The sequence below is a fragment of the Erythranthe guttata genome, chromosome 7 (assembly GCF_056151865.1).
Source record: "Erythranthe guttata isolate IM_541 chromosome 7, IM_541, whole genome shotgun sequence".
NCBI lineage: Eukaryota > Viridiplantae > Streptophyta > Magnoliopsida > Lamiales > Phrymaceae > Erythranthe > Erythranthe guttata.
In genome coordinates this window covers 8,282,355-8,302,110 of record NC_142539.1, presented here as the reverse complement: position 1 = coordinate 8,302,110, position 19,756 = coordinate 8,282,355, and the positions used below count along the sequence as shown (strand labels likewise).

General features: G+C 30.3%; 1 protein-coding gene, 1 long non-coding RNA gene and 1 pseudogene across 2 annotated transcripts; 1 reads left to right on the top strand and 2 right to left on the bottom strand.

Moving 5' to 3' along the window:
- Positions 1–2,949: 2,949 nt before the first annotated feature.
- Positions 2,950–6,044, bottom strand: LOC148769142 (cytosolic sulfotransferase 15 pseudogene; annotated as a pseudogene).
- A 5,970-nt stretch (positions 6,045–12,014) lies between these two features.
- On the top strand, positions 12,015–14,748 carry LOC105966422 (uncharacterized). The gene has a single exon (XM_012990976.2). It carries the CDS (start codon positions 12,714–12,716, stop codon positions 14,634–14,636), a length of 1,923 nt encoding a protein of 640 aa, XP_012846430.2. The 5' UTR covers positions 12,015–12,713; the 3' UTR covers positions 14,637–14,748.
- Positions 14,749–18,882: 4,134 nt separating this feature from the next.
- On the bottom strand, positions 18,883–19,493 carry LOC105964618 (uncharacterized). The gene is made up of 2 exons (XR_001173385.2): positions 19,330–19,493; positions 18,883–19,221 (listed from the first exon to the last, which is right to left on the bottom strand). It is a non-coding gene; the product is annotated as an uncharacterized LOC105964618 (long non-coding RNA).
- Between the last annotated feature and the right edge of the window lie 263 nt (positions 19,494–19,756).

Below are 19,756 nucleotides of genomic sequence, written 5' to 3'. Positions count from 1 at the left end.
GGGTAAACATAAAATACTAGTGCGTGCTTTTAGTTAATTTTATTAATTGTGATTGATTAGAATAGTGTCAAAGTAAAACACCTTTTAACACTCATTCCAAATATTAGTATTTTTATGATTTTTCTTAAGTTCTCTTTATTTTCTTCCTCAAAAAACATTTGGTATTTACTAAAGCATTTAGTACTCTTATATTTTTTTAAAGGGAAATATTGTAAAAAGAAACAAGTCAATTTATATTCAACTTTAAAATATAGTGGTGCATCGAAATCCCAATATTTCTATACTATTTTATATATGTTCAGTGTATCTTTTCTTCTTTTCCTATTAAAAGCACAAATTAAATGCGAACAATTCGTACACTTGAAATGAATTCCCATAAAAAACTAGTGCATGCTTTTGGTATTTGATATTGTCAAATACAAAGACATAGCATATATAGTTGGGGTCTTTAGAAATAAGCCCATCAATATGTACTTATTCATGAACAGATCCAGATAAAAAACTCATCTACCAATAAGTTCACATATGGTCCAGATTTTTGTAAAGGACTAAAATAACCCCTCATACTTTAATATGCTCCAATTTCATCATTAACTTTATTTAACCTCAATTTGACCCCAAATTTCACAAATTATTCAATTTTGACCCAAAACTTTTTTTTTTCAAAAAAAAAAATTTCAAAAACTTTTTTTCCCGCCGGATTCCGGGCGGCGTTGACTTTTCAAATTTTTTTATTTATTTATTTTATTTTTATTTTATTTTTTTCTTCCGGATTTTTTCGCCGGTTTCTGGCGCTGACCGGCGTTGACTTTTTCGTTTTTTTTTTCTTCTTTTCTTTCTTTCTGTAACTTTTTTTTCGTTTAAACAACAATATTGTTGTGATTGACAGTAATATTAACTATATTATTGTAAAACACAGTAAAATTAAACTAAATTACAGTTTAACATAGTAATATTGCTATATTAATCTCTAGCACAGTAATATTAACACAACAAAACTCATTATTATTGTGTAATAGAGTAATATTACTATGTTGACCGTTCAACAAATGTAAACATAATAAAAAAAACCAAAAGAATTATATTACTGTGAGTGTCAATAATATTACTATAACAACAGTAACATTACCGTCAACCGCAGTAATATTACAATAATAGACAGTAATATTATTACGTTACTCCGTGAATAACTCAAACAAACAAAAAATCCAAACAAAATAATAATATTGATGTGGTTGACAGCAATATTACTATAACAATAGTAATATTACCGTCAACCACAGTAATATTATTGCGTTTACAGTAATATTACAATAATAGACAGTAATATTTTTTCGTCACTCCGTGAATAACTCAAACAAAACAAAAAACCCAAAAAAATAATAATATTGATGTTGTTGACAGTAATATTATTGTGTTTACAATTATTTTACTGTCAACGACAGTAATATAATTACGTTGACTTGTTAACAAATCAAACAAAATAAAAAAAAAATTAACAAAAAATAAAAAATCATAATATTACATTAATTTACTGTCAACGGCAGTACAATTACGTTAATTAACTTTTATTAACAGTGTAATTACGTTAAATTACTGTCAGTGACAGCACAATTACGGTCAACGTTTAGCGGCGGGCGTTAAAAAAAAAAAAAAAAAAAAAAACTTAAAAAAACACTAAAAAAAGTCTACGCCGGAGACCGCCGGAAACCAGCGAAAAAATCCGGAAGAAAAGAAAAGAAAAAAAAATAAATTAAATTAAAAAAAAATATTGAAAAATCAACGTCGAAAAAAATCCGAAAGAAAAAAAAAATTGAAAAGTCTACGCCGGAATCCGGCGGCAAAAAAATATTTTTGAAATTTTTTTTTTTTTTTGAAAAAAATAAGTTTTGGGTCAAAACTGAATATTTTTTTTAATTTGTGGTGAAATTGAGATTAAATTAAGTTAAGGATGAAATTGAGCATATTAAAGTATGATCCAAAAAATCAAAATTGAATTTTTGTGGTCAAAATTTGATATTTGTGGACATAATTAATAAATTGGGGTTACAATTAAGAATTGGGTATAAAGGGTAGAGGGTAATATTGGCATATACATGAATGTTTCCTTTATTTATAATAAGGGTAAATTACAAACACCCCCTGAGGTATGGTCAAATTACAAAAACACCCCTCTTGTTTGGATAATTACAACCACCCCCTCAACTCCTCAAATTTAGTGGAATCTTCGAGATTATATGGAATATTATCACTTTTTTACCTGTTTTATCCCATTCAAACTCTACATTATGAAGCAAGATGATCATAATATGTGATTTTTAGCTTGTATATATCAGTTTGTAGTGCATCGAAAACTGCATTTTTACACAAAACGAGTACAAATTATAGCACATTTCACGGAATCTAAATGATTATGTTGAATTTGGCACCATAAGGGTGGAGGTGTAAGAAAAAATCATAGTTGAGGGGGGTAGTTGTAATTATCCAAACAATAGGGGTGTTTTTGTAATTTGACCATACCTCAGGGGGGTGTTTGTAATTTACCCTTATAATAAATATTAAAGAGATGGACTTATTGGTGAAAGAGATATAGCCCCTAAACCTAGAATAATAAAGATGCTTGGTTGGGGACTTATCCACAAAAACCCCTATATAGAGTTATGTTTAATAAACTAGACATATATATATATCTTTTTTTTATAAGCATCTAGGCATATATATCACAATATATAATTAACAGTGCATGCATGTATATCTCAATAACCGTATACTTGGTTTTACACCTTATTTTATAAAATTACAATTAATATATAGTTTTTAGTAAAACACATGGCAAAGTACACATTTATTTACCAAATCATATTATGATCTCATATATATATATGTGTGTATATATGTAAATATATGTGTATATACACACATACACATGAGTGCGTACGTTTTATTATATTAATTCTTCATGGCCTTGCTTCGTGTGTTGAAGACTAGACCAGAGCCCTTGAACTTGGTCTCAATGAGCTTATCCATGCGTTCAGCCATGGCGGGAGTGAGATAATTCATCCAGTCTACAACTTCTCCCTTCCTATAGTACGAACTTTTCTTCAATATACCATAAACATGTCCATTCTTGTTCACCTCCAACTTCTTCAAATTCTCAAAGCTGCATAGCTTTGTGATTTCTTCAACCACGCCTTGTTCTTCTTCCTCCAGCGAGAAACGGCACTCAAGAAACTCGGCAATTTTCTTCACATTGAAACCAATATCCTCTTTCAAATTCTCATACTTTCGAACAACACTTTACGAGGATTCTCCAAATGGGTCCAGAATCCAAGAACATGGTCCCAAAAGGGCCCCATAATATAATTAATTCCCCTGCAAAATATGTCGAAAGCCTCGTCCAACTCGACTGGGGTGACAACTTTTACGAACTTGTTTTCAAGTGAGAAATGGAGATATGGGATGAACATATCCAAAGGGTTTCTGCAAATGTAGATAATCCTACATTTGGACTTGGATGGACTTGGGGAAGCTATGCAAAGGCACGTGAGTCCCGGAATTTTGAATGTTTTGGAGATCGGGATTTTCTTGATCCCAATAACGATCGAATTTGAGGTTAGGAAAAAGATGAGGAGTATGACAAGTGAAAAAAGGGTTTCATCATGATTAGGATTAATATTGTGATGGACTGTTGAAAAAGTGAGGGATTTCAGGCAGGTGGTTCCTGATTTAGGTAGGCTTGCCAATATTATATCAGAATCCTTTGCTTTGAAGTGCTTTTGAGACGACAATATTTGTCGGAATAAATACAACGCACACCAAAAGCCTTGGTATTTAACGAATCTGACGCCATCCTAATTGGTTTGTTGTTCGAGTGTTTTGAGCAACTCATGGAACTCGTGATCCTTTGGACAATTATCAGTTTCTGCAAAAGAAAGATTTTGATCTTCTTTTTACTCCATTTATCGAAAGTTCAAAATATATTAACCCCTTATAAAAAAAATGTTATATACAATGATATATGACAGTTTCTTGTATAGTTACCTAGCTAGCCTGATGATTTTATATTTGGAACTAATTAATCTTAACATCATTTCAAGATATGTGCCAAATAAATGGTCAATCAATTCATTTTAGAAAGAGTTTTAACATGTAAAGTTCATGTAATAACAAAAACATGATAATTAGTGCACCCCATCAAAACTCAACCATCAATACTACATATGTTTGATGAGTACAATAATAGAAGATTAAGTAGACTAAAATAATCTTAGTTTACTTCTCCTAGATGATGAAGAATACACACATTTCAGTCTCATTGTAATAATCGCGTTTTAATTGAATCTACTTATACGTGCACGTTTATATATATCTAATATAAGCTTAATTCTGCATTTATGTATAATTGTTTTAGGCAGAGATTATTATTACAATATAAAGAAAGTTAAAGCTCCTTGAATTCTTAAAATCTTGAAATATAAGAAGAGAATTCAAGAACTCCATCTTACTTAATTTAAGAGGTAACTAACTTGTGTCTCTCTTTCTTCTTTCTTTGGAGTATGCAAGCATTTGAAATGAGGCAGTACCTACTTTTAAGTAGAACGAGCATCTGCTTCTCCACCTAAATGAACTAAAAAGTTACTGTCGGTTTGAGTATAAAAAAATGCTAGTCACCTAATTCCGAATTGGAAATTGGAATGAAAATTCCAACTGCCGCTGATTTCGATTTGAAATTTCCGACTTTGGAACAACATTTTTCATTCTGAATTCCAAGAGTTCAGATTTCGGTTTTTTTTTTAACTAAATTTCAATACATATTAGATTTTCAATTTTCGATCCGATTTTATTCGGAAAATTTCTAATTATATTCCAAAAACTTACACTTATAATGTCAATATTATTATACATTTTACGTTATAGGTGGCTAAAAATTTGGAATTTCCTAATACTGCAGATTCCAATCCAAAGAAAATTTGAATTTGGAACAAGGTTTTTCATTCCAATTTTTGAAATCCCGATATCCGATTTTTTTGAGTTTTTTTTTTCGGAATAGAGATGGAAATAGTTTTTCACTTCCAATGCGAACGCATCGATTTTGATCCATCTGATTTCCACCCTTACTTCTAATTAACAACTGAAAATTTCAACATAAAATACGAAATAGTCTTTCTTCTTTACCTATAACAGAGAAATAGAAATAAAATATATATATATATATATATATATATATATATATATATATATATATATATATATATATATATATATATATATATATATATATATATAGACATAGAGAGAGAGACACCTATTTGCTCCAAAAGACGAAATTCCTCGCCCCCAGACTCCTCATCCCTTGGCCCGATAAGTATTTGATGGAGGGATGTAAAATCATGGTGACTCAACGGTTCGTTAGGGTAGCGGACCCGAACCTGGTGCCCACAAGGAACCAACCTTCATTGGAGTTGAAATTCCCACACTGCGGCCGCCAGGATTCGTTCATAGGTCTTTGCTCCAACTTATCACCTCCGGAACCAGTTGAGCTATACTCATTCGGATACACATAGACACCTATTGATCATGTGAGAAAATGTGCTAGAATTTATTCATATATGATGATGAACTAGTTTTTTCTATTTTATATTAGCCATAAACAAAATAGTACTGAATATATATTTAGGGCTCGTATGGTTATCTATATCCGGTAAGTTTAGATTAAATGAAACTAAATTAATTCCCTACAAAGTAATTAATTATCCAGTTAGTATGCATGGTCTTAATCATCAAATTAAATATATGGCTAAATACACTTTGCACCTCTGTACTATAGAAAAGTTCGCATTCACTCCCTATAATATGAAAAACTACAAACACCCCCTAATTTTAACGGTCAACGGTCAAATAATAGACACCCTTAAAAATTATGGTGCATTTACTTTGATATCCTCGCATTTACATGGGTCAATTTTTTTCTTCTCCAACAAAATTGCACGCCTCACCGTCGCCCCGATCACCCTGCCACCCACACCAAGATCTTGAAACCCCATCCTTAGAACTCTAAAATTGCGACAATGCGATTTGGGGATTTTCATCGTAATCTCTGACTTCATTCGATTTAGCCATGGGAAAATCATAGAAACGTTCTCAGCGAGCTCAAACTTTTGCGCCGCCGACAACAGGATTCGAGGAAAAAAATTGATAAAAACGAAATCGGGTTTTTAGATGGAATATATGGAATGAGCTTACCTTCGTGTCTAGTCGGTGGAAGTGGGCTCCAGCGAAAACAGGTATCTGATCGGGTTCAACTTAGTTTTTTTGGTGCAGGAGGATTTCTTCTTGGAAGACCAATTTCACAGCGCACCGATTTCCCCACCATATTTACTTTTACGAATTTCTTGTGTTTTATTATTCTTTTGTCATTTTATAAATTATCAGAGCATATTTCATTATTGAGTAATTCATATTATGTTTTTGCAAAATATAACATGTGTAAATGATTTTATAATTTTTAACAAGAAATGTAATTTGAAAATTTCAATTTTATAAATATTTCTAATATTTATTTATTTTGCATTTGTAGTAATTTCTGAAATAGAGTATTAATATTTTTTGTGCTTTTTCTAGCCATTTTTATGAAACAACATAATTATTTTATTTTTCTTAAAATTTAAATTAGTTTTATGTTGCAATAAATTTTAATTTTCTAAGTTCTTTTAATTCATTTACCAATTATGTCATTGGGCATAAATTTATCTTATTGGGCTTTAATTTGCTCATTGCCAACACTCCTTGGTTCATAAGACAATAATTATTTTTGTAGAAAAGTTTATTAAAGACTTTTCGATAAGGTATCATCAACTCTTCTAACCTGTGTTGGCAATGTCACATACAACTCGGTTTCTCGCCTTTCACGACAAAGGCCAAGCATCTTCTACTACCACAATGCGCATTAATGCAGTCCGCATCTTTTCGACACGACGTATTACCGCATCCTTTAGTAATTGATGCTCTAGTAATCCTTGATTGCACTTCCATGGCTTCCACTCCATATATTTCCGACGAACATATATATTAGCCATCAAATGTACAAACATATGAAGACCGAGTAAACTGCAAAAAATATTTATGAGATATTTTGAAATAGTGGAAAATCCCCCGTGATAAATAAATTAGAAAAAAAAATCCTATTATCTTTTTACATGACACACTCGGCTCATTGTGATTTTACTAGTTGGTAGAAAATGAGAGGACATATAAACCCTTCAATAAAATAATATAAAATTTAAATGACATAACAGAAAGGCCAAATTAAATCCAAAAGAAAATAAAAAATTATGATACTTAAAAAACGGATTTGATTGGAATTTATCTATAAGTTAAATGTAATAATAAATAAAAATAAAGGGTTAATTTCAGTTGGACCCCTTCCTGGATAGTGAAATTGCAGAGTCACCCACTCATAGTAAAAAACTTATCCATACCTCCCCTGTTAGATGTCTCCATTTACTCTGTTGTTCCATCCGTGATGACATCATCCAAAAATTTAAGTGAATTTCCAATTTTACCACTTTGATCGAAGTTCACTATTCTGAGTTTTGTGAAGTTGCCTATTTTGATATTTAGCCATTAAACCATTTTCTGGAGATTGCAATCCAGAATCTGATTAATATTAGTTGGCGTTACGAATAATGGGGATCGTCTGATTTTCATTTGTCCTCCAAACTGTCAACTATTAATATATAATGTGGCAGAAAAGAAATCCAAGATTCTTGTATCCAAAGGTTATGAGTTGGCAAGTATGTATGTATGTCGAGGCTTTGGTTTTTCCCCGAATGGCGATGCAATAACACGAAAGCTGGTTGAGGCTTCTTCAGTTTTTATTATTTCTTTAGTGTTCTTTCACATTATTGGGGATATATATTTGTTAGAGAGATGTTCTCACTTTGGAAGAATTATTTCAATATACAATGTTTCTTCCTTCTTTTATTTTATCCTTAAGTATGTTTCTACAATAAGATGTCGAAAATTGTGTAATAATCTTAGATAATAAACTTATTAAGAAAGTAACAGCCAGGGTCGATCCTAGGGTAAGAGAGGATCAAGGCGAAGTTGGAAAATGAGGCCCTTAATTAAAAAATAAAAAAATAAAGTAGCTAAAGGGCAAATTGCACTTCACGCTCTCAAAAGAATTTTTTTTGCACTTTCCCAACTCATAATACGAAAACGAGATTGTCCCCTTTGAAATATACAACTCGGTACACTTTGCCCCAAATGTGTATTTTCAGTCTATTTCTTATCGAATTTGAGTAAATTGGAAGGGTAATTTCATCTTTTAATGCTTTAAAAGTCATTCAACCTTTTTCCACCCCATCTTACGATGATTAAGAAGAATAAATAACAAATTTTGTCGAATTTGGAAGAGAATTCGGTCTAATTGTGAAGTAAATTTCACCAAATTTGAGAAAAGATTTTGTTAATTTGGGAATCCTAAGTAACTCTGAAAAAAATATTTTCAAGCAGAAAAGTAAAATGACATATCCACTTTTAATTCGGCAAAACTTAGACCGAAAATACACATTTGGGGCAAAGTGCACCCAGTTGTATATTTCGGAGGGGGACAATCTCATTGTTATATTTTTAGGGGGAAAGTGAAAAAAAAAAAATCTTTTATAGTGGCGAAGTGCAATTTACTCTTAACTAAATAAAAACATTAAAAAAATTTTGAAAGGGTAATTTAGTCTAGAGGAAAAGTCAAAATAGTCAACTTTGAACAAAAGGGTAAAATGTAGAGTTTTACTTATATTTTTTATATGATGTCATAAATTTCCATCGAAAAATAAAATAGAGGGGCGAACAGAGTTAGCGGAGTTATCTAACAGGGGAAGTATGGGTTTTGACTAAGAGGGAATTAATTTGTAATTTCACTATCTACGTAAGGGTCCAAGTGAAACTAACCCTTGAAAAAATATATCTAAATTCATCACTCATAAATTTTCACAAAAATACATTTAATTTCGGAGACCCAAGGCGGCGCGGCCTCTCGCGCCTATGCCTTGGGCCAACCCTGGTATTTTTGCCCCCGAACTTTGACGTGTATTGCATGTTACCGCTAGATTAAAAAGGAAATTTGCGCGATCATTTAATTGGACATTTTTGTCAAAATTTATCCTGAATTATGGGGTGTTGCCATTCCCACGTGTTTTTTAGTAGTGGTAAAATCGCCAAATCATATCAGTTTTTTTCTACAACTTGTTTTACCAATACTTTCCCACCTTTTTGTCTCAATTTGTTTTGTTAGGATAAACTAGAAGTTTGAGCCTAGTAGTAAGAGATAAAATAAAATTCTAGGTTCCAGCCATAATTGTGTAAAACTAAATATATAGGTAGTAAAAATGCATCAAAACCCCGTGTAAATGAAAATAAAGGTGAATTCATTTGATTTCATCTTACAATCACTACAACATTACATGAAATTATTATTATTGGCTATGATTATCGGGAGCACTCCACATTTTATTTTTATTGAATATGTTTTGAAGATGGCATTAAAACCAAAGACAATTACTCATTTTAAAGGGCACTTCATGGTGAAACATTTGCTACCATAATTAGCATCGACACAGTCTTGCTTTGTCTTACAAGACGAATGCCACATGGCAAGAAGAGCCCTAGTAGTTCATGTTGGTGCAATTCCATGGCTTCCACTCCAAATATTTTTGAGGAATAAGGTATAACGTAACTGCAGATTATAATAATTCTAAAATTAATTAATAATTAAAAAAGTCGAGCGCTCGAGATTTTGTTGAGCTAGCTTATTAGAAATATGCCTGGAGAATATAAATGTAGAATTTATATAGAGTGATAGGTTAATTTTACCTGATGAGGTGAAAATGAGAGCAAAGATAACTATTTTAGGTGCAGTACTCGCCTTCGCCATCTTTTTTGTTGAATTTTCAATGTGAGATAGAGCAAATTTATGGGCATATTTTCATCCACATTGTATATCACACAAACTCCATGAGCTAATTTTCCTATTTTATTGTCTATTAATTTAATTTTTTAATATCTGTATCTTACGTTGTGTCTCATCTCCACTGGCGGAACTAGCATAGGGCCTCCTATGGTTTCTCAGATCCTTTAATTTTACATAGAAATATATTTTTTTTTCCGTGTAAAATAGCATTAACAACTTCCTCTAAAAAAAATAATTCATTCGGCCCTCACGGATTTATAATCCTCACTCCTCCAGTGCTCCCATCTTATTAGTTTTATATGCTTATTAGACTAATCTTCGTTGGCCGATAATTCGGAATTAATGTCTATTTTTTAATAATTGAGATTAAAAGAAACACATAAAATGCATCTAGAGTTTGATTTCAAAATTATTGTCTACGTTTTACTAACTAAATTAGAAACAAACAAATAATATGTATCTTGAGTTTACTATATACCATCCGTAGGCTTTAAAGTTACTTCATAGGTTTCATGCCCACATTTTATTGTCTTCATGTTTTATCCATGCATACAACTACTTATGTTAAACTCTAGTTACAAGATGAGTATTAATAATCAAAAGTTGTAATTAATTTTGAATATTTATGTACAAGAGTTATTTTTTTGTCTGAGTGGTTAAATATAAATACGTAATAGTAATACAAATTGTCATTCATTTTTCATTATGAACAATTATCAATAGGCCCATGAAAAATAACTTATAAACAAATAAGCATGACAAAAAACTAATTTATAGAAAAGTAAGGACATGATTCTCTTTTTCATAAAAGATCGTCGTAGACAAACGCTCCTCAAATTATAATAATTTACTCTAATATTATCTATCAAACTCTAATATAACCTCAATTTCATCGATTAATCAATTTTGATCATTGACCTCAATTTTCATCGTCGTTGCTTTTGAACGACGGTGAGGATTTTTTTTATCCGGTGAACACATTAATTTTTTTGAACATTTTTTTGCTTTGTAAAGTAATATTAATTATTTTCTTTCTTTTTTTTTTTGGTTTTTTTTTCGGACAATTTTATTGTGTTGTTGACCACCAATGTTATTGTGTAAGACAACAAAGTAAAATTTTAAGGTTGTAACGATCAACATAAAACACTAGTGTGTGATTTTGGTTAATTTTCTGAAATTTGATTGATAAGAATACAGTCAAAATAAAACACTTTGAACACTCATTCCAAATATTAATACTTTTATGATTTTTCTTAATTTTACATTCTTTTCTTGTACCAAAAGGCAAAATCTCTCACCCAGGGCCCCCATTTCTCGTCCCGACAAGTATTTGATAGAGGAATGTAAATCATGGTGACCACAAGAATCTAACCCGCATTGGAGTTAAAATTCCCACACCGCGGCTGCCAGAATTCGATCCTAGAACCTTGTACCAACTTACCACCCCAAGCTACTTTCTTTTCTTCTTCAAAGGCATTTGGTTTTTATTAAAGTATCGTAATGTCGTACTCTTATCTATATCTATATCCATGTCTATCCAGTGGCGTATGTAGCATGGTCCTAGGATGTGCAGTTGCACACCCTTAGATTTAAAAAAAAATATATATATATTATATTATAATTTTTGGGTTTTTTTTTTATATTTATAACTAATGGGGTGTTAAATTAAAATTTAGTAAAAAATAATATAACCTTACCCACAAACAGAGGCCATAATCCATAAGGTTTTTTTCCTCAGTTTTACACTTTTGACTCCAGTAACAAAATATAAAAACAGAGAACACAAACGCTTCACCAAAAAGTTGGAAAAAAAAAAACGATCGTGTTTTCCTTCTCCCTTCGTCAACTCCGACCAAACAACACATGGTTTCCGCCACCAATCCACCCCTATGACGCAACAGGTTAGCAACAATTTCATTAATTTAGTAAAAGGAGATTTTTTAATTGGGTTGAAAGAAAAGAAAATAAAAAAAATTAAAATTAAGGCTTCTACAGTTCTACTTCTGTGAGAGATTGGGGGGGGGGGGGGGGGGGGTGTATTGTGCAAGAGTCAAGACCAACCAATCCTTGGGACGGGATTATTTTGTTTGGAGTGATTTTTGTTGGGGTTTTTTTTTCTTTCTGAAAGTATTTGAGTCAGTTAAGAAAGAGACAGGAGGATATAAATTTTTAATTTCAAGTGGAATTTTTAATTATTATAAAAACTTCTATTTTTATCTAATTATATTTATTTTCAGAAACTAGATCGATTTGTGACAGACAAAACGCCCTCGGCTAGAAGAACCATCAACATCAAATGATAATGTGAATATTGGAAGGCCAACTAATGATATCGTCCAAGAAGAACAAGTTCAAGGTATTCACTCTCAATTGCAAATAGAAGTTAATGTGAACACTATTGAGGCCGACCCGGGATTAAGATTGCCTATTAGTGTTCTTGCTAAGACTTCAAAAGAGCTTGAAACTATCCGGAGAGCTTACTTACAAAAAGGTCCTTGTCAACCTCGACTCCATACATTTCCTCAATCTACTTTATATGGACAAGAACGTAGATTTAGTGCGGATTGGTACAATGAATTTGGTAGTTGGTTGGAATATAGTGAAATTAAAGATGAGGTATTTTGCTTATGTTGCTATCTTTTTAAGGTTGGCGATAGTGCAAAAGGGGGTGGTGATAAATTTGTTGGTGAAGGTTATAAGAATTGGCAAAAGAAAAAGAGTTTGAGAACACACGAGGGAAATCATGATAGCGTTCATCATCACTGCTACATGGCTTTGTCAAGATTTAATGAATAATAAATGTCACATAGATGTTCCTCTTGCGAACAAAACTAAAGAATCTAAACGTGAGTATTACATTCGGTTGCGTACAACGACTAAAGCCATAAGATATCTCTTACGGCAAGGACTTGCATTGCGGGGGCATGATGAATCAAATGAGTCGCTAAATAAAGGTAATTTTGTTGAGCTTATCAAGGTTATGGCGGAAGACAACGATGAAATTAATCGAGTTGTTTTGGATAACTCTTCGGGAAATTGCATAATGAAAGCACCAAATATTCAAAACCAAATTATCAGTTCATTTGCCCATTTTGTCTTGAAGGCTATTATTTGTGACATTGGTGATGATTTCTTTGCCTTACTAGTTGATGAGGCACGTGATGTTTCCATTAAAGAACAAATGGCCGTTGCTTTATGTTATGTGAACGGTGAAGGGAAAATTATTGAACGTTTTATTGGCGTTTTTCATGTTCCAAGCACTACTGCGCGATGTCTGAAAGTTTCTGTTGAGTCTCTTCTTACGATATTTGGCTTGAGCTTGTCACGTGTGCGTGACCAAGGTTATGATGGAGCTAGTAACATGCAAGGAGAGTTTAATGGTTTGAACAGTTTAATATTGAAAGAAAACAAGTCTGCTTTTTATGTCCATTGTTTTGCTCATCAACTTCAGTTGGCTCTTGTGCATATTACTAAGAAGAATAAGCAATTATGTGAGTTTTTTGGTTCTCTTGCAATGTTAGCAAATATTATTGGAGGTTCTTGTAAACGTCAAGAGTTGCTTCGGGAGAAACAATTTGAAAAACTGTGCGAAAAGATTTCTTTTGATAATTTTGTAACGGGTAGTGGTTTGAATCAAGAAGCCACTTTAAAAAGGCCTGGAGATACACGTTGGAATTCATATTATTTCACAATCTTGAGTATGATTACGTTGTTCTCGTCGGTGGTTGACGTACTAGAGTATTTAGCAAATAATGGTGATGATGTTGCTCATTGTGGACAAGCCACAATTCTTTTAAGAAATATTGAGTGTTTTGAGTTTGCCTTTGTTTTGCACTTAATGAGATCAGTCTTGGGAATCACAAATGATTTATCACAAGCATTGCAGAAAAAAGACCAAGACCTTGCTAATACCATGAAGCTTGTTACTTTTGCTAAAGATCGACTACAAGAATTGAGAGAAGATGGTTGGGGCAAATTGTTGCAAGAAACTTCAGACTTTTGTGTTGAGCATGACATTCTTGTCCCAAACATGGATGATAAATTTCTACTTTACTCAAGAGATGGCAGAATATCCCGGAGATGTACACAAATTTCAAACTTGAATCATTATCAGATTGAGGTGCTTTACACAGTCATAGATCTTCAACTTTCAGAGTTGAACGATCGTTTTGATAATACCAATACGGAGTTACTTCGTTTGATATCGTGTTTTGATCCAAGTAATTCGTTCTCTGCTTTTGATAAAAATGCTTTGGTGAAATTAGCTGGATTTTATCCAAACGAGTTTGATGATTGTGGTCTTATCGTGCTTGAAAATCAACTAGAAAATTTTATTAGAGATGTTAGAAGTGATCAAGACTTTTCAAGTATGGTGGGGGCTAGTAGGCTTGCTGAGAAGTTGGTTGCAAAGAGAAAAAATATTACTTATCCATCGGTGTATTTGCTATTGAAGTTGTCGTTAATTTTGCCGGTTGCAACCGCATCAGTGGAAAGGGTATTTTGTGCAATGAAGATTGTCAAGTCAGAACTACGCAATCGTATGGGGGATCAATTGTTGAATGATATTTTGGTGTCGTACATTGAAAAGGATATATTAGATAATGTTAGTGTCGACGAAGTGATGACTTTTTTCCAAGAAATGGGACCACGTCGAAAAATATTTTAGAACTTTTTATTTGTATATTAAAACGGTAGTATTTTAAACTTTTTTTCCATGTTTATTATTTATATATTTCTTTGTTATTAAATTTCGAACACCCTTAATTAAAATCCTGGATTCGCCACTGTGTCTATCTATCTATATTTTTTTTGTTATATTTTATTATATTATATTATATTATATTTATATTATTATTACCTATACTCTATATAAAAAGATGAATAGGGTAGTAGTTTCTTCCCTTTTATATAATGCCTATTATATTCCTATATTACTCAATTGTAATATGAGTGACTATGGTCAATTGAGTAATTAATAATTTAAATAATAAATACATCAAATCACATTTATCATTCTTTAGAAAGAAAAAAATATTAAAGAAATTCATTTAATTTAGTCATTTTATTAATAAGAAAAGTTTATTTGCTAAAAAATAATGAGCACAATATAAATTATGTAGAACTTAATAATATGTATGGATTTCACAATTAAACTGGAACCTTAACTAATTACAATTGTTATTTTTCCACTTTCGAGACTATATAAAAAAAAACAAATATCTTTTTAGAGATAGAATGTAATTTCATTTACCATTTTTTTTAATAAATTAAATGAAAATATAATCAAGATTCAAAGCTAATTCATTTTTGGCTTTCTAGCCAAAAAATAAATACAAATATTTCATTACAAGATAGAATATAATTTTATTTTCCTTTAGTTTTAAAATATTAATTCAAAATATAATCAAGTTTCAATGTTAATTTTATTTTTTTTATTTCTCATACTTTGGGCCTAAATAATTAAAACTATTATATATAATAATAATGTCATATGTTAGTATTTTTATCCTTTAGATAAAAATAATTTACTTTCTCGATAATTGTAATATATGTATGACAACTTAAGAGAATAAGGAGAAAAAGCATATTATAAATATATGAAAATAAAACAATATTATGTATTTATTATTCAATTTATTTTTATTATGATATGGCAAAAATTTAAGAATACTTAATAATATTGTTAATATTTATTAATGGTCATTAATAATTATAATAAATTTAAATAAATATTATGTAATTAAATTTAGATTTATTAAATTTTAATTATGAATATATTATTTCAATTTATTAAACTGAAATTGTGGAATATAGATATATTCCAGTGACATAAAATAAAGATCAAACATTAATGCACAAAACCAAATAAATGGAAAAATAATATTGCACTTGGGGAAAACATCTTTTCATTGTTCGTCTTTTAGACTGATGATGCATGGTTAGACTGGTTAGACTGATATATCAAAGTGATAAAACAATGTCTACAAGTATCCAACAAATTCTATTTATTCTTCAAGATAAATTAATTAACAACTAATGAAATTAGCCAGTGACAAAGAAATAAAAAAACCAACATCAATAACTGTTTCGAAAAATTAAAAAGAGAGAGACAATAAAATTGAGAGTGAGGAATTGTGAATGAACAATTGTGTTTCACACCCAAACTTGACTCTAACAGGCGAAGATTAAATTACAGTAAGATCTTAGGAAATCCACTTGCCGTAGCCCATAAACAAACGTATTTTGTGCGATACAAGTGAAAAACAAAAGATCAAACACTAATGTAGTCAAAATTAAATAAATGGACAAATAATAATGGACTTGGGGAAAATATATTTTCATTATTCGTATTTTAAACTAATGATGCATGGTTAGACTGATACGTCAAAGGTCTAACAAAATTGATCAGGGACAAAGAAATAAAAAAATCAATAACTGTTTAAATGAAAAAATAATAAAATTGAGAGTGGGGAATTATAAATAAATAATTGCGTTTTGTACTCAAAATTGACTCTAATTGGCGATTTGCATCATGATATTTCAAAAATTGCAAAGTTCACACTCAACTGATATTTCTCATGGCAAAATGTAGCCTACATTAAATTCTTGTGAGATTCAAAGTAAAAATTCAGTATATCTCGATAGTTTAACTATGGAAGGAATTTTAACGTTGATTGTATATTGTAGTTTTTATTTCGTACTTTTATTTTATTATTATACCTGCAAGATATGTAAAAAAAATATTAACTAACTATTTTATTTTGTTTTAATTATTTTTTTATCAAAATCAAAATTAAAATTTAATATTTTTCATCTTTTTAATTTTCAAAAATAATTCAAAGAAAATATAATATTTAAAAAACCTAAAATTTCATTGTTATGTTTTATTTATATTTTACAGCATCTACTTACTTTATTCTACTTTTTTTCACTTGTTGATTAAAAATATAATTACATTCTAAATGTTAGGTTCTATATTATTTAAAATATATTAACTGCATCATTTAATTTTTTTTTGAAACAATTCGAAAAGAATTATCTAAAAAGGGTGAAATATTTTTTGAGAACTCTACATACAGATTTCAAACCTTTTAAATTGGAATGGATATTTAGGTTATAAAGATTTTGAAGTAAACATTAGTGGAGGTCATTTTTGACCTCTGAAAAATAACTTTGTTTGAAGCCTTATTCTCTTTTCCACATGTTTTGATTTATTTTTATAATATATTATGTAATTTTATGGGAAATTGGGATTCTTTGAATTATTTCGTACATTAAAACTGAATCAATATAAGAAGTTTTTGAAATTATATAGTTTTTACTGCACTATGAAACACATAAAATAAATCATCAATTATGTTTTTAAATTCTTCATACAAAAAAAAATGATGTATGAAATAAAATATAAACAAGAAATTTTCTTTTCAAAGTTAAAATATCGTGCTATTGATATTTTGGATAAATTCTCACAAAAAATTATGTAGGGTGCATTTTTCCATGAGATACACAATTTATGGGTGAACATTGCCAATTTTGAAATAGTCGAGTTCAAAACCTCAATTAATGTCAATTTGCACAATTCACTCGGGTATAAGGAAGAAAGGGATGAAAAATACTCAGTTTCAATAAAACGTCATTAAAATTTTTGATAATGATGATGATGAGTAAAAAAATTAATAATTGAAACGAAAAGATAAAAAATAAAACGTCATTAAAATTTTTGATAATGATGATGATGAGTAAAAAAATTAATAATTGAAACGAAAAGATAAAAAATAACAGGGTCGTGAATATGCATAGGCAATACCGAATGAAATTATTTATCGATCTTCCTATTAATTCATAAATAATTTTGGATTAGACTATATTCAAATAAATTATAAATGTCATAAAATATTACTCTAATAACAATATAACTATCATATATAGATTAAAATAGATAGAAAAATTAATACGACGTGTGCAACGCACGCACACCTTTCTAATTACATATAAAAGTATGAATAGATTGGAAGTTTCTTTCCTTTTTTATATGGATAAAATTGCCCTATAAAATAGTCTTCCGATATAGAATTTGAAGGGCAATCAAGCTATTTTACTACTATATTAATAATAATAATAATAATAAATGATGATGAATATTGAAAAAGAATTAACCGATTCATATTCATATAGGCTTTTAATTGACATTAATTGATCTCATTAACAATTCTAACATTAAAAAAAATAAAAATAAAAACCAGACACGATCTGGACAAGTTTTTTTTTATCTCTCGAACATTGACAAATGTTGGGGTGGCAGAGAGTGTGTACGAAGCAATTATTGTACCTCCGATAGGTTTTCAAAGTTAGTGTTGTACCTTAAAGACTAGTGTTTAATAGGGTTGGGCAAAGCATCAAATTTCCTATATACTTTGAGGTAATGTTTTTGGATTCTTGACGTGGAGGAGTACATGATATTATATATCAACCCCGTTGGTTGTTCGGACCGTAAATTCTAAGTTCGGTAGTTACATGGTGTCATTCACAAGTTGTAATTATCGTGAAATCATAAACAAGCAAGAAATTATTTATAAATTGAACTTTACTGATTAAATAAAATAGTTAGGGTTACAATCTTCCATTGCGATCTGTCGAATTATTCTGTTTTTTTGTGGAATCGCCTTTTCAACTCTTCTGGATTTTGATTTTGTTCATCAATAACGGTAATTTGAGGGTTTGGTCAATTTAATCTCGAATTAAATATTTGGACTTGTATTTTCTTACTCAAACTCAACATCTCTTACAAGATCTTGTTTTCCCGTCTAGAAATAAATATATATAGTCTTTAACAATATTTGGCTCAAATATATATACTTTCGTGTCTTCAAATGTATATATATAGGCAGCAAAACTGGATCAAAAATACCAAGTAAATGAAAACAAAGATAAATTTATTTGGCTTCATCTTACAAGCACAATAGCCATTACATCAAATTATTATTATCGTCTATAATTATTGCGAACGCTCTATAGTTCATTTTCATTTATTGAAAATAATTTGAAGAAAGATGGCATTAATTAACTAAGACAATTACTGATTTTAATAGGGCGTGACATGATGAAACATCTTTTACCACAATTAGCATCAATGCAGTCTTGATGCGTCTTACAAGACGGATGGCATGGGGCAGGGGCAGCCCTTGTAATAATTCCTGTTGGTTGCAATTCGATGGCTTCTACTTCAAACATTTTTGAGAAACAAGGTATAACTGCACATAATAAAATTGAAATTAATTAACAATAAGAAAAAGTCGAGCTCGAGTTTTAGTTGAGCAGCTTATGAGTTAATTTAGAATGAGAGACTTTTAAGTTTTTACCTGATGAGGTGATTAAAAGGAGAGCAAAGAGAACTATTTTAAGTGCAGTATTCGCCATTTTACGTTGAATCTTCAATATGAGATCAACCAAATTTATAGGCAAATTTGCATCCACACAAAACCCATGAGCTATATATTTTACAATATTGTTTGTGTACTTAGAATTAAATCATGCCCTCATGCTTTATGCATGCATACATACTACTTATATATGTTAGTTATCTTTTCTGTTTCAATGGTTATTTCTAAATACTCAATAGTAACAAATTGTCCTTGAGTTTTTATTATGGACAATTATCAATAGGCCCATAAGAAATAATTTATAAACAAATTAGTATGATAAAAAGCCTAATTTATCTTAAAGCACAAACATGATTTTCTTTTCTGAAATGCTATTCATAGTGCAATTTTTACCGCCTTGTAGTGC

Coding starts and splice junctions, on each gene's coding strand:
- LOC105966422 (XM_012990976.2), top strand. CDS start 12,714: ATGATAGCGTTCATCATCACTGCTACATGGCTTTGTCAAGATTTAATG.